A 23,711-nucleotide genomic window follows, 5' to 3' on the forward strand; every position below is an offset into this window, starting at 1 on the left:
CAAGCCTAGGATGAAAGATTAGTTAGACAATTGCTAATCACAAAATCCATACTTTTATTTGATCTATTCGTATTATTTTAATTTTAGATTTTATGATTTATATGTATATTGTTATAAATCAATTGAATGAGTGGATAGTCCATAAAGTTGGTACATGAACAACCATCCATATTCACTAGGTTCATGAACCTTTTTGGATAAGAATATATCTATTTATTATGATACTTAATATGGTGACTTTTGGAGTGATTTCTCACTCTATAAATAGGATTGTTCATTCACTATTGTATGATATACAGATGAGACTTACATACACTTGAATAAGAAGAAAATTCCCCTTCTTCTATCTACTTCTCTTGTCTTCTTCTCTTTATGATTATATTTTTATGATCTTGATTTTATAACACGTTATCAGCACGAGTCTCTATCTAATTGAGAGTGAGTTCTTGTTTTTCTTTAGCTCATATTTTGGTTGATCTCGTTATGAAGATCAAAGTATTATATGCATAAAATCAGGTATGTATTTTCTAAAATATTTTATGATTTAGAATAAAAAAGTATTGAGTTTGAATATTATTTTGATTGTTTTGAAAGACTCAAAGAATAAATCATGTTGTACTTCGGTTTATTATACCGTTGGTTAAGGGTAAGACGATGGATTCAAGTTTCATCACACCAAAAGGGTAAGACATCAGGTTAAAGTCCGGATGCACCATAATAAAAAATATTTGAGGATAAGACGATAGATTCAAGTTCTATCTCACCAAAAGGGTAAGACATCAATTAGAGTTTTGATACACCGTGATTGGGTTCAAGTTCCATAGAATTATGGCGTAACACGCCTTACATGGGTAAGACATTGAGTTTGATCCAATGCATAAAATGATGACTAAGAAAAATAATATATTTTTGATGAAATGTCTTTAAATTCATCATATTGAATTTGCTCCATTTCTTGAAAAGAATATGGTAGCAACATGTGATAACTCTGAAATCCACCTGTTGACTTGCTCCATTCAATCATATGAATGTGGTAGCAGTGAATGATTAGTTTGAAAGATGACAAATAATTAATGATATAGAATAAGGGAGTGGAGGGAAAGAATTATAATAGTCATCATTGTGGTAATGATAAAAGGAAGAACACTATGAGTTCTTCAAATAGTCCTTCAAAATGTGAAGGCAACTTTTATTATCAAAATGGTATGAAAGGTTATTAGACTTGTCAATGTTGTCAACCCCATAATTTGACAAGTTTATAAATCCTCTATCATGACACAAGAAGATAAAGTGATGGTACACTTCATCTTTCAAAGTGATGTTGAGGTGTGTCATGGAAATATGATGAATTTTAAAGCCATGACAATGTGCTTATAATGCAAATTTATGAAGTACATATAAATAATTAGTTCATTCCTTGAAGAGAATGTGACTTGTGATGAGTATCGTGAATGCTCGACCATTCTATAAAAGAATGGGTCCAAATGTGATAAAATCATTATAGGTTGGATATATGCCACAACTCGCCTCTATGGAAGGTTTGAGAAAAAATGATATATGTCACTTCTCATCTCTACGGGAGATTTGAGAGGAAATAAATTTTATTTGGCAGAAATGGCTATTTGTATAGTACGTTTTATACGTCACTACGGTGTGTTTATTGTGAACTATCGAAAGGGCAAAAAAAAGAAATAGTTCTTGCCTATAAGGTTTGTGGTCATTATTGTGTGGCAATACAAATTTGTCATTGGTTGTGTACCTATGGTATAACAAAAGTAAAGCAAGAAAGACGTCTTGCTCGTAATGATTTTGACCATGACAATAATAATGTAATTTCCTCCTTGAAGGAGATGTTCACCATAGGGATGGTGTCATGCAATATGTGATAGTACACAAAATTAATTGCAAGCTCTAACGGGTTGTGTTATTATCAGAGGAATAATATTGGGGTTGTAGTAAGTCTAATTTTTTTTTTAAGTTTCGGATTAATTGAAAATAAATATTGAGACTATAAATCACTACAATCGAAGAGGGTTATAAATATTTATGTAAAAGATTACCCGCTTTTCCTCTTGTTTGTTGCACACAAACATGAACATGCTGATGAAATCACATGAGAAAGTAAATTATAAATGTACTGAAATAAAGATTAGTTGGCATGACTGGTTGACCATTCTGGTTAAAATATGAAGCAAATGTAAGTGGGAATTCATGTGGATTACATGATGAAGAAATAAAAGATTCTTCAAGAATTCTCATGTGTTGCTTGTTCTGTTCATAAAATGATCATTGTACCAGTTAAGGTTGAGATTGTAATTCCCTAAAATTTTTGAAACGTATAAAAAAGGTGAATATGGACCTGTTCACCTGTCATGTGGATCATTTGAAACTATATGATCGATACATCTATGCGATGGTCACATGTGTTTTGTTGTCAACTTACAAATTGATTTTGTAAGGTTGTTTGCTCAATTATTAACTTAAGAGCACAATTCCAACTATGAAATTATACTGATAATGCTGGTTAGTTTAGCAGAAATTGTATACGTTCAATTATAGTTAAACCATGGTTATGAGAACAAAACTCCCAAATGAGATTTGGTATGAGATATGTAACATATATCAACCACAATGTACGAAGATTAGATATACCATCACAAGAAATTAAGTGATGTTTTAATCAGGGGGAGTATAATACGTGTTGCACTCTTTTTCCCTTGACCGAGGTTTTTTCCCATTGGGTTTTCCTGACAAAGTTTTTAATGAGGCAACAAATAGTGCGTATCAAAAGATATGTGTACTCTTTTTCCTTCACTAGATTTTTTCCCCACAGAGTTTTTCTTAGTAAGGTTTTAACGAGGCACATTATCTATGGACATCCAAGGGGGAGTGTTATAAATCAATTGAATGAGTGGATAATCCATAAAGTTGGTACATGAACAACCATCCATATTCACTAGGTTCATGAACCTTTTTGGATAAGAATATATCTATTTATTATGATACTTAATATGATGACTTTTGGAGTGATTTCTTACTCTATAAATAGGATTGTTCATTCACTATTGTATCATATACAGATGAGACTTACATACACTTGAATAAGAAGAAAATTCTCCTTCTTCTATCTACTTCTCTTGTTTTCTTCTCTTTATGATTATATTTTTATGAACTTGATTTTATAACATATATCACATTTAATTATATTTATGTTTGTCATATTTTCTTTCTCAGCTTTGGGGGCATCAAGATTACCACATCAATTGTGCATTTGTGATATGAGGTTTAAAGTTTCAAAGAGAGCGCAAGTAATTTTATTTTAAATTCTTAAATATTTTATAGACTTATTTATTTCTTTAGGTTAGAATATTGATTATTTCAAATTTGCAAATTCTTGATGATTATGAAGTATCTGGAGTGGTTATGTTATATTAATCTTGATCTTGTTTTGATTTTTGTTAGCTTTACTCAGGTTAAGGATTTCAATTACGGATCTTTCATGCTTCAAGCCAATGACAACTCCTTTAAACCAAAGTTTTAGGACATATACTGTTATGAACCAAGTTTAACCTAATGTGGATACCAAAGGTCACACCAGTAGTTATTGGGCTGACAAGGGCTATTGGGGCTAGAACAAGCAATAGGGCCAGGTTAATTTGGGATATGGATCGAGTAGTGGATGTGAGAATTGTTCTATCAAAAAGTGTAACTGCGTCACCAATCCAATAAAAAATAAAATTTTATTGCTCTGGCTAATGGTCAACTCTCCACTTTCAAACTCTACCAGATACCAGTTCTGATTTTCCCAATCAAAATTGTTGCTTGTCACTTGTTGTAATTTATTACACAAAGGCTTGCTGCTTTCATGAGAAGCAGAATGACTCGAACTCTTCATATTCATTAAACGATTCATAAAATATGAAATCTCTTTATGAGTTGTGAAAAGGATGACTTTTCTAGGATGGCGATTCCATTGCAAATTCGCATCCACAAAAATCTTTAAGAATATTTTCTCCTCTACACTCTAGTGATACCAAATTTGAAGCATTGATAATATCAAAAATAGGATACCCTTCCCCAGCGGCAAGATAGTACAAGTGTTCAAGAGGTGCTGCTTCAATTTAACGTGTTGGTTACTTGATGTCTTAATAGTAATTGACTTGATCCTTTGAAGATTCAACAACTCAATCTTTTCCAACCCACGACAATGCTCAAGGACGATACTGACAATCAAAGAACATCTATTAAGTAGAGTCTAAAACATGTTATCGTCTAAACTTATAGAAGAAAGAGAAAGCTTTCTCAATGAATTGTAGTTCCCCACACCACTAGATAATGGAACAAGCTTCAAATCAAAACCCCTCAGAACCAATTCTCTTTAAGATTTCGCTGCCAAGATTGGGAAAATAGGTAAGGTGTATAATGTATACCGAGGAACTCTAAATACAATATCTTTTACACCGCTCTGAAGTGCAATGTCAAGCCACTTATCAAACAAAGGAAAAATTTCTTCAGAAAAACTAGTGTCAGATGGACACATATAGTTGATATTTTCTGTTGGATCAGAGATAGGTTGCCTCTAAATCATTCAAACATATCCCTAGTTATAATTCCCCTTCACTGCCAATATATAAAAAGCAAAAGTGAAGTACTATATCATGAAACAGTATTTGACTTTATCGTTATATCTTCTTCACTTTGAAGCCATTACGGCGTTACTGCTAATAATATCCATCAAGTAACCTTCAGCTGCTTCTTCCAATCTTCCAAATTCGATATTTTGCACGAAACCTTCAGCAATCCATAAATTTGTCAATTTATTTGCTGAAATGATGTGGTTCTCTGGGAAAATGCTCATGTGAAGAAGGCAAGGCTTAAAATAATCGGGTCAGTTATCATAACTTAAATGCATAGTCTTTAACCTCATGCTACCAAGATTACGACTAGGGCCAATCCTTTGCATCTTCTAGACTCACATCGTGTAGTTTAGACGGGTAAGCTTCCTTTCGTAACACCTTTTTCTGCAACAATTTTCAACTCTCTTTTAGTGTGAGGAATGGACAGAAATAAGGATCGGTATGGTGCTTGACATACTCACCCGCTTTCTCAAGTTGAGTTATTAGTGCTATTCTATTTCTATTCTCATCCCATGGCCATACCATCCCACATATCATTCAACACAATGAAATATCTCTTTCCCAATAAGCTTTTCCGCTTGGCTGAAAATATCTTGTAATAGCTCTCTCCAGTTATGTGTTGGGAAATGTTGTACCATGCTTGAATATCAAAATGAGAAACAATGATTTCATTATTATACAACAATACCCCCATTCCAACAATTGGTCTGATACCTAGCTCATTTGTCCCTCGAGTCAGATGCAGAGAACTGCAGCTTCTGTTTTATCTCTTAAAAAGATGCAAAATTCACAGGTATCGTAAGTCTAAAACAGAACATATGCAACTTAACTTCTCTTTTTAATGCTCTGTGTCAAAAATGTTTGATTCAGTAGAACTCATTGATTATATGTTACATTCACCATATGCGCTAAATATTACTAAGTAACCCTCACTTAAAAATATTTTTGCTGAACGGAATAGACAAAGCCATATATATTTCTTTTCAGTTCTGTTATCTCAAATTTGGTAAGCTAGAGCTTCAACCTATTCTGGTGCTCTCAATTCTGATTTTAATTTTCAGCAACGAGAAGTATAAAGTTAAATGAAGACGGAGAAGCTACAAATTAGAAGGTGATTGTCTTTCTGAGACTCCCATGGAATAGAATGTTAAGAAAGTTCGTTAAAAGAAAAGCAATGTTGGCATCATCACGTAATTTTGGAACAAAAACTGGTGCAGCAACTTCTGTACATAAGTTCCTATAGATAGGGTCTCACTTAGAACTCTACTGTTAGCAGGATGATTCAAAATGGGACGGGAAACGGCCTCGAGTATAGGGGCACATATGACTTACCGAAACATCTGCCAAACGACATCTATTAGTAACAAACTGGTGCAGCAACTTTTGAACAAAAACTTAAGTCGATTCAAAATGTTAAGCGTACAAATACTGAAGTGTTACAGCTCTGCTTATATCTAATAGCCGCATAACCTGGTTCATGAACTCTTTTTAGAGAGACATGAAAAAAAATTAACTAAAGTGCAATTCTATACTCGTGTGAAATAAGAGTTTTCACAGCAATGGAATGAACAGCGTCGCCACTATACTTTAAAGGAAACACCAAGCATACTTACTGTCATTCTGTATAGCAGAAACAGAATGTACAACATCACCAATGTAACATAAAATAAACATCAGAAACAGAAAAACAGAATACCAAACAGTGTGTGCATTCAATTTGCACATAAAAATAGAATGAACTGCATCACCACTCTAACGTAAAATAAAATTTCTCCCCCTCCTTAAGGATGCTTGTTGCCCGCTCCTCACTTCTGAACTCAACAAGCTGCCAACTTGAATCTAATGTGTAGACTTTCACTTCTTTTAATTGACTATTGAAAGACTTGCTTTCATCAGGAGAAGAATGACTCAGACTCTTCATATTCATTAAACGGTCCATGAAAGATGCAATCGTTTTACTAGTTGACTCAAGGATTAGTCTCTTAGGATAACAACTCCATTGAAAATTAGCATCCACAAAAGTCTCGGGAATTTGATCTCCCTTATACTCTAGTGACACCAAATTTGGAACATCAAGCATATCCAACATCGAAGACTCTCTCGAAACACTAAAGTAAGACAAGTGTTCAAGTGTTGGTGCTTGAATTTTAACGCGCTGCTTTCTACCTTTCCAAATGGAAATTGACTTGATATTCTGAAGATTGACCAGTTCAATCTTTTCCAACCCATCACAATAATCGCATACGAAACTGACAATCAGAGGACAAATATTAAGTAGAGTCTGAAGCATCTTTTCGCTTAATGTAACATAAGATAGAGAAAGTAATCTCAAAGAGTTGCAGTTTACGACACCAGTAGATAACGAAGCACGCTTTAGATGACAACCCCACACAACCAATTCTCTTAAAGATTTCGTTGCCAAGATTTTGAAAATAGGCAAGCGGTATGATGAATATTTAGGAACATTAAAGGCGATATCTTTCACACCATTCTGAAGTGCAATGTCAAACCACTTATCAATCAACGGAAAACCTTGAGAGGAAGAATCAAAGTATGATAATTCAAACTTTTCTATAGGGATTATTCTGTCCCTATATCTCTTCATGATGTTATCCACTATATCTAAATTGTTTCCGTTGTAATCAACTATGACATCTAAATTGGGATGAGTCAACCAGGCTCGCAGCCATGTTTTAGAGAGAATACTCAGTTTTGCTGCTTCTTTAAAACTAAGAAAACAAAGTATTTTGCGAATCACACATTCTGGTAATACGTCAGCTGTCTCTGTCCTTATAGTCATATAATTGTTCGGAACCTGTTCTTCTACTTCGGTGCTGCTCGAAAACTCGGTAATCAGCTCTTCGTCTCGCTTCTCCACTTTCCACTCAAGTCTTTCGGTAGATTCAAACATTCTTTCGACCAAAATTTTGTCCTCAGTTGCTTCTCCCTTTAGAGATTTCTTATTTCTACGATACATGTTCTTTCATTAATAAATATTAGTATATATAATTCAAAGAAAGAAGCATTGTGACGCAAATTATTATTTCATCCCTCAACTATTATGACAGCCTTGAGAACCCACTTACTTTATTAACCGAACTTAATTACACTTCCATCTTGCAATATGAGTGAAACACACCCTTAAATTCTCACCAAGTTTACGATGTTTTTGACAATTCTCTCAACTTTTTACTGAGAGTCACATGTCATGCGGTAGATCCGGAGTATCTAAGTTCTAAGTTTAGTCCAGAGTGTAGAGGAGCGTTTTAAGTTCGGACGGTAGAGGAGGACCAAACTAATAATTTATGTCAAGTTCAAGCTGTTTTTAGTACTTCTTTTTAATTTAAAATTTTAAAATAAGGAAATTAGTAGTATAAGGCAACTTAAACACTACATGTGAATATTCAAAATTTAATTAGGATTATAACTCTGTTTATAGTTTAAACTTAAGGTTTATATTTAGTGTTTATATGGAGTTTATAGATTTTAATTTGGTAAAAATTATGAAGAGATACAGAGATGAGAAAATTCCTATAGACAAGTTTGAACTTTCGATGGACATTCCAATACCTACTGGTTATCTTTTCTATTGGATTGATAAGTGGCTTGACATTGCTCTTCTGGCTTCAAATTTTAATAACTATAACAATTAAAAATAATTAGTGGATTTGTTGGTTAAGAAATAACTGAGATTTGGATTAAAGTAACAATATGTTATAGTATATATATTTTGATGTATGATATGATTAATTTTTTTTGGTGATATATCGGTGTAGAATTATAAAAGATATTGATTTTTAACATATGGTGAAGTTGACTTCAATAATATGTTACAGCCCTATAATATCGTAACACCATAAATTAGTCAAATATGTATCAACTTTTTAGTATCATCAAATTAATTTGCATGATGTACTATGTTTTAACCTTGGTGTCTAGTTAATGAATTATACGAAATTATAACCAAATAAATTTAAAAAATAAATAATTACCATTGATGATAAAGTTAATGCTTTATTATATGTTCCAGCCTACATTAATGTAAAAAAATATTTCTTTTTAAATGTAGGGAGGACAATAAAAAAGAACAAAAAAATATTTTGAAAAATAAAATGGACATAAAAAATATTTCTTTTTAAATTTAGGGAGAAAAATAAAAAAGAACAAAAAAATATTTTGAAAAATAAAATGGGGTAGAAAATAGTTTTTTTTAAAAAAAAAGAATAGGAGAAAGAAACGACTGAAGAGAGAAAAAAAAAGGAAAGAGAAAAAATTTAGAAAAAAGAGTGGAGACAGAAAAATATCTGCTTACCTAATAATTAATATTTCAGGAAGAAAATTAGATTAGAGGAGAAAGGTAAGGAAGTAAAAATATTTAAGGGGAGATATTTTAGGGAAAAAAAAAAAAAGAGAGTTTTTTAGGTGAAAAAAAAAGTTTTTTTTAATCCCTTTATTATATTTTAGTTTTTTAAAATTATTGTTCTGTTTTTGTAAAGATTTTATTGTTACGTTGGTGGAAAGTCAAATTACTGTTATATAGAACTAATTTGGGTGTTCAAATCATATAATTAGGTTTTTCTCCATATATATATATATATATATATATATATATTGGTGTAGCCATATATAATTAAGGGGTGTCGATCGATAATCTTTCGTCACAAAATACATTGTTAGAGTATATATATCTGTGTGTGAAAAGATTAATTAACTAAGCTATATTTTATTGGACATATTATCTGCAAATAATGGTCCTTATTATATATTTCCTCTGTACCTAATTACTTGTCGACTTTTGAATTGATACACCTATTAAGAAAATAATTATTGACATAATGAGTTTATCATTTGACCCTTATTAATTATGAAGTGGTTGAATTAAAAATCTAAGATTTTCAAAAAGTTCTACCTTTCTAAAAGTAATTAATTGAGGATATAATAGATAATCTTTTATTTTTGTCATTTCTTGATTTGTCAAAATGGACAAAATAATTAGGAACATGGAAGTATTACTAAAAGTAGGAAGCTCCAAAGATGAAAAGTCAGATTACCATCATGTATCTTTTAAAGTTAAATTTCATGCTCTATCTTTTTTATATTTATTTTAATAGTATTTTACCTTTCAATTTTTCATGTGACTATTCATGTTTTCGTATTTTTTGTACTATAATTAAATATATAAATTTTTTTAATAAAGACTTTTATTCACTACTCCTATAATTCTTGTGTAGGAGCTTTAAACAAGTGAAATAATGTCACAATTTGTGTTAAAGTCGTGAGATCCCTTTATGCAGTCACGAGATTAGACAAAATTTCAATTACTGAAGTATCACAGTTTGGTGGGTTAGTTTTGTACTTATTATTTGTATTGATTACAATTATTATAAGACAAATTGTATTAAAGTCGTGAAATTCCCTTATGCAGTCACGAGATTAGATAAAATTTCAATTATTGAAGTATAAGAGTTTGGTGTGTTAGTTTTGTACTTATTATTTGTATTGATTACAAATAATACAAATAACCTCGTTCGGCTGGCAGATCAGGAATTGAATTTTCCATCATTGCTGATGAAAATTGAGAATTGATTTTACTTATATGAATCTCTTTATATATATACTAAAACCTTTATTCGTATAGCACTCTTTTTATTAATTTATTTTTGTTGCTTCCTAATATAAGTCGAACTAGAATTCACATATATCTTTTAATTATTTTGAAATAAAAATTTTTATATTTAGAAGTTACATAAAATATAAAATAATTAACAATTCAAAACAAATAGGAAAAACTATGTTAATGGGCCATAAAATTCAAAAAAAATTACATGTTCATACCCAAATTCAAAGTAATTCCTGAAATATTCTTCTCATAAATAGTTACAGCTCATACCCCATTTATTAAGCCTGATTATAATTGTTTATACATATTTGAGGTCTCTTGTAAGAATTTTATCTTGAGCCAATATTTGGTACTCTTACAAATCATTACTTACACAATTGTGTCCATTAGAGTGCATCCTTGATCCTTCATTCTTGTTGTGCTTATGAGAAAGTAAGCTCTCAAGGCTGACTTATTAAACTTTGGATATCTTATTGACTCATCCTTCACATTGTAAGAAGAAGAAATTTTGTCAAAACTACATAAGAAATTTGAAACAAAAAGGGCACCTTAATTAAATGTAAAACAAACATCTTTGTCGAAGATTCTTTAACACCATACTCCTTTGTAACCGAAAAGTGTAGTCTTGATATGATAGAAAACTGTCCGATTCTGTTTCCTACTTGAAATAGAACTCTTTTGGAACACACACATATATTATAATTCTAATTTATATTGTTTTTTTTGACTGTGATAAATTTATACCGTCAATCAAACCTCTATAAACTTAATCTCAGGATATCTCACCTTATCTCAATTTATCAAAATAAATTGATAGGAGTTTTACACATGGATTATTAAAAGGGTATTACATTTGCCAATTGTGTAACACTAGGGTATATGTTAGTTATTTTTATAACAAGAGGTATATTATTATTAGTTATAAACCACAAAGTTTAGGGTTTATGGGAGACCCTTTTCCCTAGAATTTACGAAACTGTGGGCGATAAATTCAAGAAAACCCTAATACTTTTTTCAGAGAGATGAACAAACTAATCAGGATGAGAGCTACATCTGACATATTGTCTGATGGTCTCATACACAAAATACTCTCTTTTCTTAGTTTTAAAGAAGCAACTAAGATGAGCATTCTCTCCAAAACATGGCTACGAGCCTGGTCGACTCATCCCAATTTGGAATTCGAAGTTGATTATCTTAATGACAATATGAAAAAAGTGGATAGTATCATAGAGAGATATCGGGATGAAAAAATCCCTATAGAGAAGTTTGAATTATCTAATGCTAGTTTTCCCCAAGAAATTTTTCCTTTATTTGATAAGTGGCTTCACATTGCACTTCAGAACGGTGTAAAAAATATTGTATTTAGAGTTCCTTGCTATACAACATACACCTTACCTGTTCTCACAATCTTGGCGGAGAAATCTTTAAGAGAATTGGTTCTGAGGGGTTTTGATTTGAAGCATGTTACGTTATCTAGTGGTGGTGTGGCGAACTACAATTCATTGAAAAAGCTTTCTCTTTCTTCTATATGTTTAGACGATAACATGCTTCAGACACTACTTAATAGATGTTCTTTGATTGTCGATCTCGTCCTTGAGCATTGTGATGGGTTGGAAAATATTGAGTTGTTGAATCTTCAAAGGATCAAGTCAGTTACCATCAAGACATTTAGAAAGCAACGTGTTAAAATTGACGCCCCAACTCTTGAACACTTGTACTATTTAGATGCTGGGGAAGCATATCCTACGTTAGATATTATCAATGCTCCAAATTTGGCATCACTAGAGTATATAGGAGATCAAATTCCTAAGGCTTTTGTGGATGCGAATTTGCAATGGAATTGCCATCCTAAAAAAGTCATCCTTTTCGCAACTAATGAAATGATTTCACGTTTTGTGAATCGTTTAACGAGTATGAAGAGAAGCAAGCCTTTGCGTAATAGATTACAACAAGTAACAACCTACAAATTTGATTGGGAAAATCAGATATGGCATCTGGTAGAGTTCAGAAGTGGAAAGCTGGCTCTTACTAGGGACAAATTTTATTTTTTATTGGATTGGTGATGCAGAGTCACTGTTTCATTTGTAAAAGCTATTAGATTTTCAGTTCAAATTTGAAATATCAATAAACCGAGACACCACATTGTACGTGTGTGGTGTGTCGAAAAGGGAAGTTAAGTTGCATATAGTTTTGTCTAAGACTAGTATTTCTGTGATGTGTGTGTCTTTTCTCTGTCTCACTGCAACCATATTGCCTTCCCTATGAATATGAACAAGAGAGAATTGACCTCTCTGGATCAATAATGTTCTTAATGTGCCAAGGACTATGCATTTTCTTGTTCATCAGGTTAACCATCAGTTATATTTATATAAACGAATTCCTTTGAAGGAAAAATAAAGCACCTCTTTTGCTGTTACGCATTATATTGCTCGTCTATCAAGATTTTAGCACTGATATGAAATTGTAAATTAATGTATTTTATGGTAGTTAGGTTTGTCCCGAAAATTAGACTTGTAAGACTTCAAATTGTAGATGAAGAACTTCATGATAAATGGTCTAAAGAGTGATTCTTAGAGAAATGTTGATGATTTCCAGGGTGGGGTGTTATTGAATGATTTAGGTAAGTTTGCGAAGGTGAAGATTCATTGGGCTACTACTTGTCGTCTTGGTGATTATGCATATATTTATCCCAAAGTAAGTTCCTACAAATAATAGTGGACGTCTTTGAGAACGCGTTTAGGGAGGATGAAGATGTAAGACCAATAACTGTGAATGTATCGTAGGACGACAGAGTTCACCAGCAGCATAGGATAGGTGCATGGTACCCCAGCATTTCCACCTAGCTATGAACTTGTCAATTAGTACTTCACAATGTACTTATTTTATAAACGAAGTTCAGCCTAATGTGGATGCCAAGGTCACACAAGTAGTTTTTGGGCTAAGATCGAGTAATAGGGCAAGGTTAATTTGGTATCTGGGTTGAGTTGTGGGCTGGATTAACATGTTAAGGATAAAAGATGTGTATCCATTAAAAGCTGATAGCCCTTAATTAGATATTAAAAGAATAAGTGTAAATAGTTTAAAGATTGAATAAGTGCATTCAATTCGAATTAGAGACAAATTAACTGCATCACCAATCTAATAAAAAACGAACTTGCTCCTTCCGCTCCATAAGGGTTGTTGTCGCAAGCTCCCCACTTGTGAGTTGGGGCAACTGAATTTTTCCATCAAAAGCTTTTATTTCTTTTAATTGACTATTGCCAAGGTGTGCTTCTATGAGAATGAGAATGACTCGAATTTGTCATAAACACTAAATGATCGATGAAATTTGTAACCGTTCCAACAACATGTGAGAATAGGTTAAGCCTCCTTGGATGACAACTCCATAGCAAAGCATCCTCAAAATTCTGATTCATCCATTGAACATTGACATTTAAAACATCCACCCGAGGGGTAGAACCTATGTGGTCCATTTGCAAATCTGTCATGTTAATAACACCGCAATTGATAAAAAAAAAAGAGAAACTTCAGACCAAGAGGATGAATTAGATAGAAACTTCCTCAAAACTTACAAAACCATGAACCGTTTAAATTGTCGCATTTAAGAATGATTTTTGAGTGCTCCAATCGGGTTGACTCTCTTGCAATTTTAAGTTGAGGAATTTGACTCCCCACTAGTCAAGTGATACCAAATTCGGAGTATCAATCTCCCATGTACTGACGAAACTTCAAGACTTTCAAGGAATCCGACTTAATCTTTCCAAGATTCAGACCCAAACAATGCTCAAGACGGAAAGAAACAATCAAGGGACAACTATTAAGTAAGCATGTTCTCGTCTAATCTAACACGATATAGAAAAAGTTTTCTCCAGTAGATAACAAATTAAGCATAGTACTACAATCATACAGAACAAATTCTCTTAACGATTTTGCTGTTGCCAAGATTGTTGAAATAGGCACGTGGTAAATTGTATAGTTAAGGATAAGATGTTTTACACCATTCTGAAGTGCAATGTCAAGCCAGTTTATCAATTAGAGGGTAAACTACATGAGGATGAGCAGAGAACTCTAGTAATACAGATTCTGTTCCCTATCATTATATCGCCTTCCCAATGATTAACAGACAATTCTAAGTTGGGTAGAGTCGACCATGCTAGTAGCCATGTTTTGACTCGGATTTGATTCACATCTATTTTGGATATCTTGTCTATTACAAGATATCTTCATTTTCACACATAAGCTCGGAATAGTACTATAGCAAGCTCAATATTCAGGTCCCATGCTTGTTATTCTCTCTTGTGAGGGATTATGAGACTAAAACATATACACATAATATCAAGGCTTCCACTCTGTCCAAATATATACAGAGTATCATGTATCATATATATATATATATGTATGTATGTACTCTTAGTTCTGCAATTGAAAAATGAAATTGAAGAACGAAAACGTGCTCCAAGTCCTTATGAGCATCTCAGGGGAAGGAAAACAGAGTTCAAAGGCGTGTTTCTATGAGAAGTAGAATGACTCAAATTCTTCGTATACATTCATGAAACATGTAATCATTTTAACGCTTCAGCATACGTTGAGCCTCCTAAGATGAAATATTTTCTGTTCAAAAGTATGTTTTAGAAAGTGTTTCCGAAACTAAACTAATTTTTATCAGCAATATCAAACAGTCTAAATTTAACAAGCAAGTTTTGATAAATATCTTATGGTAATCAAAATATTTTTGCAAAACTCAAACACTAAAGTTGTTCAGTCGTAACTTAATACTAAAAAAATAAACGACCTTTTTAGTGTCTCTATATCTAGCCCTCTTAAGTTTTTTAATTTATATTCATAACTATAATTATTTATAATACTTTATATTCATTTGGATCCTTAAAAATATTGATTGAATTTTTCATACTTCTCATTAAAAGACTATACTAGATAAAATAGTCATTAAGTACTATTCTTTAAGGTATTTAAGAATAACAATTTAATTAGTTTCAACAAAAATAGTCTTTATAATATTGGTTGTCATTATTTAAGATACTTAAGAATAACAATTTAATTATTTTTAGTAATACTTAATGACTAATTAATACTAACATTGTTAGTATTGTTTTTTCTTCTTATTGCGAGTTATGTAATTTAGATAATAATAAGGAGTCACTTTACTCTCTTCTCTCTCCTAGGAAAAACTCTATAAAAAAAAATTTAGTATAATTTATTCGTACTACTATGAAGTTAATTAAGGATTCAACCTTTTCAATATTCTTTTTTATATTTTAATTAAGGGTGTTTCATATAACTTTCAAGTCATTGCAATATCCTATATAGTATTATTTCCTTTTAGTAGATTGCTAATAACCAAAATTATATCAATAAGTCCTTGAAGCTTGTCACTAGCAGCTTTCAATTGGGGTGGTTCAGCAGGTGGATCTGAAAAATTATCATCACACGTAGAAGAATCATCGAAAGCAGCAGATGCATGAATATTCAAACCAGCATAGTCTTTAGATTTTAAAAAACCAGGCAATCCTCTAAGATCATCAATACCGTCATTGTAATTCTCCAAACACGAACTATATCGTGTCTTTAGTTTTGGATCTGTAGCCTGTTTAAGCAATGTATCAACAAGATCATGCGTGGACTGCATGTTCTTTAGCGATATGTCTATTGAGATAGTCGCAAGGCCTTCAAGATTTGCACCTCTAGATCGAGAATCCCCTTTTAGAGCTGATAAACATGTGGCGGGTTTTTGTGTTTTTGAGCAAACATCATTTATAAGATCAGCTCTCGCGCTTGTTAACATGAGAGAAACCATCAAAAACGAAATAGACATATACAAATGTTTCATTTCGTATCATCAAATATTTTTATTTGTGTTTTGTGTTATGCGTGTTATATAGTCATACTTTAATTGAGAAAGGTATGCAATTATTGCGTTAAAAGAAAATTAAGTAAGAATCTACTAGTATTTAATTTTTCAGTCTATCACATATATTAAATGATTTTTTATGTACCTTTGTAAAACTAAATTAAGTTATATTTATGTTGGATAAGATTTTAATTTACAGTAAATAATAGGACTATATTTTTGGTAGAAGAAAAAATTAGGACCTTCAAATCAATAATGTTCCTTTAATTGTGGTGATTACATTCTATATTGAATAAATTATAGTGGAAAATTGCAATTAATGTTGTGAAGTTTATTGCAGTATATATTAATTAATGTCAATATTATCATTCATGACTTTGTTTTAAGAAAAAAACAAGGAGCTTTATATTACTAAAAAAGAACTCCCTCCTTCATCACACGGTCAAATAATATTTGAATGAATCATTTTTTTATACATTTATTTCGATTAAATTTGAATTAGTATTAAAAAATAAGAGTGTGCAAAAATCGAATAACATTATGATTGTTTTGCCTACTTTGAAATTTTTGAATGAAAGGATAAAAGATAGTGAGTGCAATCTATATTTCTAAAAAAAAAATCATGCTTTTAATATTATGTGTGTTGCACGTATGTGATGATTCATGTTTTATTAATTAAAAGAAAAAGATAAGTGTCAAAAACACACCCAAATTATTTACTTTTTTTGAGTTTTATACCTAAACTATCATTTTTTAGTTTAAGAAACACACATTAGTGGTGTGTGTAATGTACTCTCGCTTTTATTTGAAAAAACTGACACATGACATTCCACATAGATAAAAATTAAATAATAAAAAATTAATATTAATTAAAAACTAAAGATTACTATCCATATAAAAAATTAAATTTTTTTTTATCTCACTTTACCACCTCCTCCACGTCTCTCCCCCGCGACAACCCCATCCTTTCTTTTACAAAAAAAAATCATTTATAAAATATTTAAAAAAAAATTCATATTTCATCCCCCCTCCCCCGATAGAAATTGATATTATTTTATTTAAAAAAAATCTACCCCATCCTATTTAATTTTCCGCTCCTAATTTTAATTTTTTTACGTTTTTCTTATTTTGTGTTAGATATGCACGTACATATATTTTTAGAAATTTTTTTTTACTAGTGTGCCGAATATAACATAAACAACTAAAAGATATAAAAAGTCTTGTGGCAGCAAGTAAAAAATATTTTCGATATGTATGGCTAAACACTGGAAAAAATTTGAAAAAAAAATAGAAGATTAAGTGGGATGGGTAAAATTATATTTTTAAGAAAATAAAATAATATCTAAATTGGTATTTGATGAGGGGATAGAGATGAAATAAAAAATGAAATATTTTTATAAAAGAAATTTAAACAAAATAAAAAACTTTAAAAAATGATGTGGGGTAAGAAAAATATTTTACATTTTATTGTATAAAGAAAATATTATTTTTTTATAATAGTTTTTTTAATTTTTATTTTTAATTATTAATAATAACTTATTTATTTTTTTGTCAAGATTGAATATTTTGTCCATATGGAGTGTGATGTGGAATTCTTTAAAATAAAAGAGAAAGAGTGTATTACACATACCATACCATGATGAGAGTGGTATAAAAGAGAGATGTGTGTTTCTCAAACTAAAAAGTGATAGCTTAGGTATGAAACTCAAACTTTCAATAGTTTAGGTATGAAACTTTAAAAAAAAAATAGATGTGTTTTTTACACTTATCTAAAAAACCGTAAAAAAAATAAATAATATATTATGCTTAATTTATTTTTTTTTAAACAAAACACCATGTGCTACTTAAAATATTTTCTTCTACAAACGGTTAAATATTAAAGTTAAAGTGTCAACAAAAAGAGTAAAACAGAAACTATATAAAATTATCCCAAGACTTTTTTCTTTTTTTTTTTTTATTAAAAAAAATTCTAGTTGGTCGAAAATATACATCATATGTTTCAATTAATATATTTGCCTTACTTTTCAATTAAATTCATTTAAAAAAGATTATCCTTTTTTCTTTTTATAACTCTTTAGGGTGCGTTTGTTAAGGAAAACGTTTACTTGGGAAAAGAACAAATATATTTTTAAATTATTTTCTTATATTTGATTGATGATGGACAATATTTTTTAGTTTTAATATTTGGCTAGTGAATTAAAAAATATTTTCCAAAAAATATCTTTTCTTTTTTGTTTTGTTTGAGACTAGAAAATTCTGTTTAGAAGAATACTTTTTAACTCAAAAATCATCCTGATAATCAATGTAGGACCTGACCCTAACATCGAACTAGAAAACGACCCCATCAATCTTTCTAAAATTCGACTCTGAGATCTGACACAAACTTTCGACACTAGAATATTTTTCAAAATTAATATTTTTAAAGAAAAAATTGACGTTGTGGGGGATGTAAGGGGGGGGGGGGGCGTCTGAGGGTGTGGCTGGGGTAGGATGGTGTAAAAATGAAATCTTAAAAAATTGAATTTCAATTTTAAAAAAATTGACGAGGGGGGTGGCATAAAAATGAAAATTTTAAAACTTGAAATATTTTTCAAAAATAAAAAATAAAACCAAATCCCGAGGGAGGGGTGGTTCGGGGTGGGGAGTGGCGTAAGAAAATTAGAAATCAACGGGCTACCTAGAAAGAAGGGAAAGGGGTTAAAAACTCCCTTAGCGTATCTCAAATGGTTCAAATATATCCTCCTTCTATCTTTTAGTTTAAAAATGCCCTCAACATTTTTATAAGGTTTAAAATTGCCCTTTTTTTAACAGTTCACTAACATGGCAAATGGTGAGTCATTTTAATTACATAGATGACTTCATCTTATTGGTCCACCTAATTTTTTAAGTCCAACCTAACCATCCGACCCATTTATGCTACGAAAATTCAAACCCACCCAAAAACCCGTTTACATATTAAACGACCCAGAAATGCTGAGCATTATCATTGCTCTGTTTTCATTTTTGTACAGGGTTTCTAATGAGAATTTGAATTCTAAACGACGAGAGTTTCAAGATAGCTTCTTCAATATATGACAAACATATTGAATTCAAAAACTTGCTTACAATAGAACTAGAAAACCTGTCGATTCTCCATTCTTATTTATCGAATTCCAAGTCGTAATCAAGTTTATAGTTCAGTCATTGATTCCTCAGAGTCATATGCAAAAAAATCAACTTAGACAAATCTTGTTGACAGAAGAAATAAACATTGTAATTCTTCCATCTTTTATTTTTCCTGAAATTAACTACAGAAATGGAGAAAAAAGAAAGAGTTGAAGGAGATAGGAAGAAAGAAGAGAATTAGAATTAATGGGAACAAACGAACCAAATACGATTGGCATGTCGGGTCATGATTTTTAAATGGATTTCTAGATTAAGTGGGTCATTTATTTTGAAATGGGTAAAAGAAGATTCATGTCACATTTGCCATGTCAGCGGACCGTTAAAAAAAGGACAATTTTAAACTTTATAAACATATTAAGAGTATTTTTAAACCAAAAGGTGGAAGGAGGAGATATTTGAACCATTTGAGATACGTTAAGAACATTTTAAACTTTTTTTTCCTAGAAAGAATAACATCGAAGACATTTGTAGTTATGTTTGAAACACTCTAAAGTAGAAATTAAGTCTTTTTCCTTTTACGAAATTTGCATTACTCGTTACTTTTTTTTAAAAAAAATGGTTTTGCTTTTGCAAGCCCCTATAAGATTCAAGTTTAAAATTAGGCATAATACATATATTGGATCCTAAACTTGGCTTCAAATTTTAACTTTGACCTACAACTTTCATAATGCACAAATAGGCACTTTAACTATCCAATTTTTAAATAAATAAACACACGAGTCCTACATGGCAAAATACACGTAGAACACCACGTAGGACAAAAAATGACATGTAGGATGACATGTAGGACATGTGTGTTTATTTGTTTAAGTTTATACAAGTTTAAGTGTCTACTTGTGCACACCCAAAATTGAAGAGCATAAATGTGATTAGAAGCCAAGTTAAAGGGCATATTTATGTATTATGCCTTAAAATTATGTTCTTAGTTCTATTTTATTAATATCTAATACATTGTAACCAATGCAAAAAAGAATAAGTGCATTCAATTCAATTTGAAATAGAAACAAATTAAATTTAACTACACCAATGTAATAAAAAATAAACTTTCTCCCCCTCCATACGGATCCTTTTTGCAAGCTCCCCACTTATGAGTGGTAGCGACTGATTTTTTCCATCAAAAGCTTTTATTTCTTTTAATTGACTATGCCAAGGTAAGCTTCTATCAGAAGTAGAATGACTCGAATTCATCATAAACAGTAAATGATCAATGAAATGTGTAATCGTTGGAGTAACATTTGAGAATAGGTTGAGTCTCCTTGGATGACAACTCCATAGCAAAGCATCCACAAAATTCTGATTCATCCATTCAATATTGACATTTAAAACGTCCACCCGAGGCGTAGAACCTATGTGGTCCATTAACAAATCTTTCATCTTGATCTCACAGCAATTTATAAATCTAAGGGAAACATGAGACCAAGAGGGCGAATTTGATAAAAACTTCCTCAACTTACAAAACCATGCCGCATTTAAATGGTTGATGCATCCAAATTTCGAGTGCTCCAACTGGTTTGACTCTCCTGCAATTTTATCAATTTCGGGAATTTGAGCCCCCACATAGTCAAGTGATACCAAATTTCGAGCATCAATCTCCTCTATCTTGCAATGATGAATCTTCAAGACCTTCAAGGAATCCGACTTGATCTTTTGAAGCTTCCCAGAACAATACCCGAGGATTAAAGAATCAATAAACGGACAACTATTAAGTAGAGCCTGGACTATGTTTTCGTCTAATCTTATATTGGATAGAGAAAGCTTTCTCAATGATTTGCAATTCACAACACCAGTAGATAACGAATCAGGCATGCTACCCTGTACATCCAATCCTCTTAAAGATTTTGCTGCCAATATTCTTAAAATAGGCATGGGGTATGATTTAAAGTTGAGAGAAAGATGTTTTACACCATTCTCAAGTGCAATGTCGAGCCACTTATCAATCAGAGGGAAATCTTCACGAGAATTAGCAAAGCTCTCTACTAATTCGAACTTTTGTATAGGGATTTTCCCCTTCCTGTATCTCTCCATGGCTGTGTTCGCCGTATTTATATTGCCTTCCCAACAATTAATAGTGAATTCCAAGTTGGGAAGCGTCGACCATTCTTGTAGCCATGTTTTGGAGAGAATGCTCATCCGCGTTGCTTCTTTAAAACTAAGACAACAGAGAATTTTTTGAATGAGACAATCCGGCAATATATCAATCATATTGAACCCTAATGTCAAAAAGAAAAACTCTAACGTGCTTTTGGAGGTAGCTATGAAACAATTCTTCAATTTATAAAGTATTGTTTCCCTAAAAGACAAAAAAATAAAAATAATCTTTGTATATTACAGGAATCCTATTTCTAATTGGTTAAGGTAATTTTTCGTCCCTTTAACTTTCCCAGTTTTATTAAAATTTAGAAATTTATTTTTGGAAATACCACGCTTTAAAAAAAAAAAAACCTATTCTAGCTATGATACAAAATTCTTTAATTTATATATAGGAAAACCCGTACATATTATAGAAATCCTATTTCTAATGTAATTGTCCTCCTTTTCTAAAGGGAAAAAACTTACTTACAGAGTTTTTGCACCAATCCAATACATGTCTGCCGCGTGTTAAGATTGTATATTTGTATTCTCTTTTCTTTTAATTGACTATAACAAGGGTTGCTTCCATGAGAAGTAGAGTGAATTGAATTCTTCATATGCATCAAACGATCAATGAAAACTGTAGCCATTTCTCTTGTTAATTGCAAGTTGAGTCTCCTAGGCTGACTACTCCATACCAAATCATCCACAAATGAAGGGTATTCGCGATTCATCCACAGAATGTAGACATCTAAAACGTCCACCAGAGGCGTAGCAACACCAGATAACGAAATTGGCAAATTTATGCTGCCAAGATTGTTATAAGAAAATATTGTTTACGTCATTCTGAAATGCAATGTCAAGTCTGAAGCATGTTTTCGTCACATGTTAGATAAGATAGAGAAAGTTTTCTCAAAGAATTGCAATTCACAACAACCACACTAGGCAAAAGAGTACAATACTCCAGCACTAATTTTCTGACAGAGTTTACGGCCAAGATTGAGAAAATAAACAAGGGGTATGATGACATGGTAAGGTGTTTTACACCATTTCTAAGTACAACGCCAAGCCACTTATCAATCATAGGGACAAGTAATACTTCATGAGAATCTTCGATGAACGTTTCAACTGATAATTCAAACTTTTGGATAGGGATTTTTCCGTCCCAATATCTCCTCATGATATCATCAACTATTTTCATATCATTTTCTTTTGAATAATCAATTGTGAAATCCAAGTTTGGAAGATTCGACCAAACTTGCAGCCATGTTTTGCTCATCCGAGTTGCCTCTTTAAAACTAAGAAAACAGAGTATTTTGTGAACGAGACATTCCGACAATATATCAATGGAAGGTGTCCTATCGTACAACCGTACCTTAAAACCCCATTTTTCGACTCCGCCAATCAACTCTTCGCCTCGCTTCTGCAATTTCTGCGAGCGAATTCAAACATTATTTCCTTGTGATTTTGAGTTTCAATTGTTTTTTCTTCCCATTAGAGGTTTTTTGAATTTATAGGTTATGCCTAACAAAAGAAAGACCTATATAGAGCGGGTGACTTTAACTTTGAACAATAATCAAACTCCTCCGTTTTGTATTAGACACGTGATGGGTTGTATTTGGGATACAAATCCCTGCGATATAGGAGAGAATCGTGATGAAATCTAATGGAAGTGAAAATATTAATTTTAAACTTTAAAAAAAATAAATTCAATGTAGGAGTATATTCTATCCTTCTGATTTGAGTTTTAAATATCTTTCTTATAGGTCTATTATTATTTGAGTTTTTCTTTTTATTCCAATTTAATATTTAGTGTGAAAATATGAGAAATAAAAAGAAAGAACTATGAAAACAAATTGTGAAATCTTTGTCAGGGTTCTATTACCCTCTAGATTTTTTTTAAAATGGAGTAATAACATATTATGTTGTACTTATGCTTTAACCAACGAAAAAGGTACCGGAAAAAGAATCGACATTGAACAAGATATTGAAAACATATGCATAAGAAAAACTTGAAGTCTTGGAACACTATTTGTGGTCTTGTAACCAGAGACGGACGGACCTACATGTTTTTATGATGAGTTGTACGTACACTCGTTAACTTTGAAAAAAATCATGTGTAATATATGTATATTTATCTTCAATAATTGATAGAAACTAGATATAATTAATAGTGTCCCATAAAAAGTATAACAACGGGCACACGTTCAAACATCCATTCCGCGACTAAGATTCTATTCAAGCTATAACCTTTCTTCTTAGCTTAATATTGGTTGGTGCACCCGGAGTTTTAAAATCCTGGGTTCGCCTCTACCTGTAATTATTTGAAATTCACATGAAACCAACAGTA

General features: G+C 31.5%; 2 protein-coding genes across 2 annotated transcripts; one reads left to right on the forward strand and one right to left on the reverse strand.

Moving 5' to 3' along the window:
• Window positions 1–4,693: 4,693 nt before the first annotated feature.
• LOC104649373 (F-box protein At5g03100-like) lies at window positions 4,694–7,614 on the reverse strand. The gene is made up of 2 exons (XM_010328362.1): window positions 6,447–7,614; window positions 4,694–4,791 (listed from the first exon to the last, which is right to left on the reverse strand). Exons 1-2 carry the CDS (start codon window positions 7,612–7,614, stop codon window positions 4,694–4,696), a joined length of 1,266 nt encoding a protein of 421 aa, XP_010326664.1.
• Window positions 7,615–11,297: 3,683 nt separating this feature from the next.
• LOC101264553 (F-box/LRR-repeat protein 25-like) lies at window positions 11,298–12,320 on the forward strand. The gene has a single exon (XM_004247505.1). It carries the CDS (start codon window positions 11,298–11,300, stop codon window positions 12,318–12,320), a length of 1,023 nt encoding a protein of 340 aa, XP_004247553.1.
• The last annotated feature ends 11,391 nt before the right edge of the window (window positions 12,321–23,711 follow it).

Source organism: Solanum lycopersicum, chromosome 9 (genome assembly GCF_036512215.1).
Source record: "Solanum lycopersicum chromosome 9, SLM_r2.1".
NCBI lineage: Eukaryota > Viridiplantae > Streptophyta > Magnoliopsida > Solanales > Solanaceae > Solanum > Solanum lycopersicum.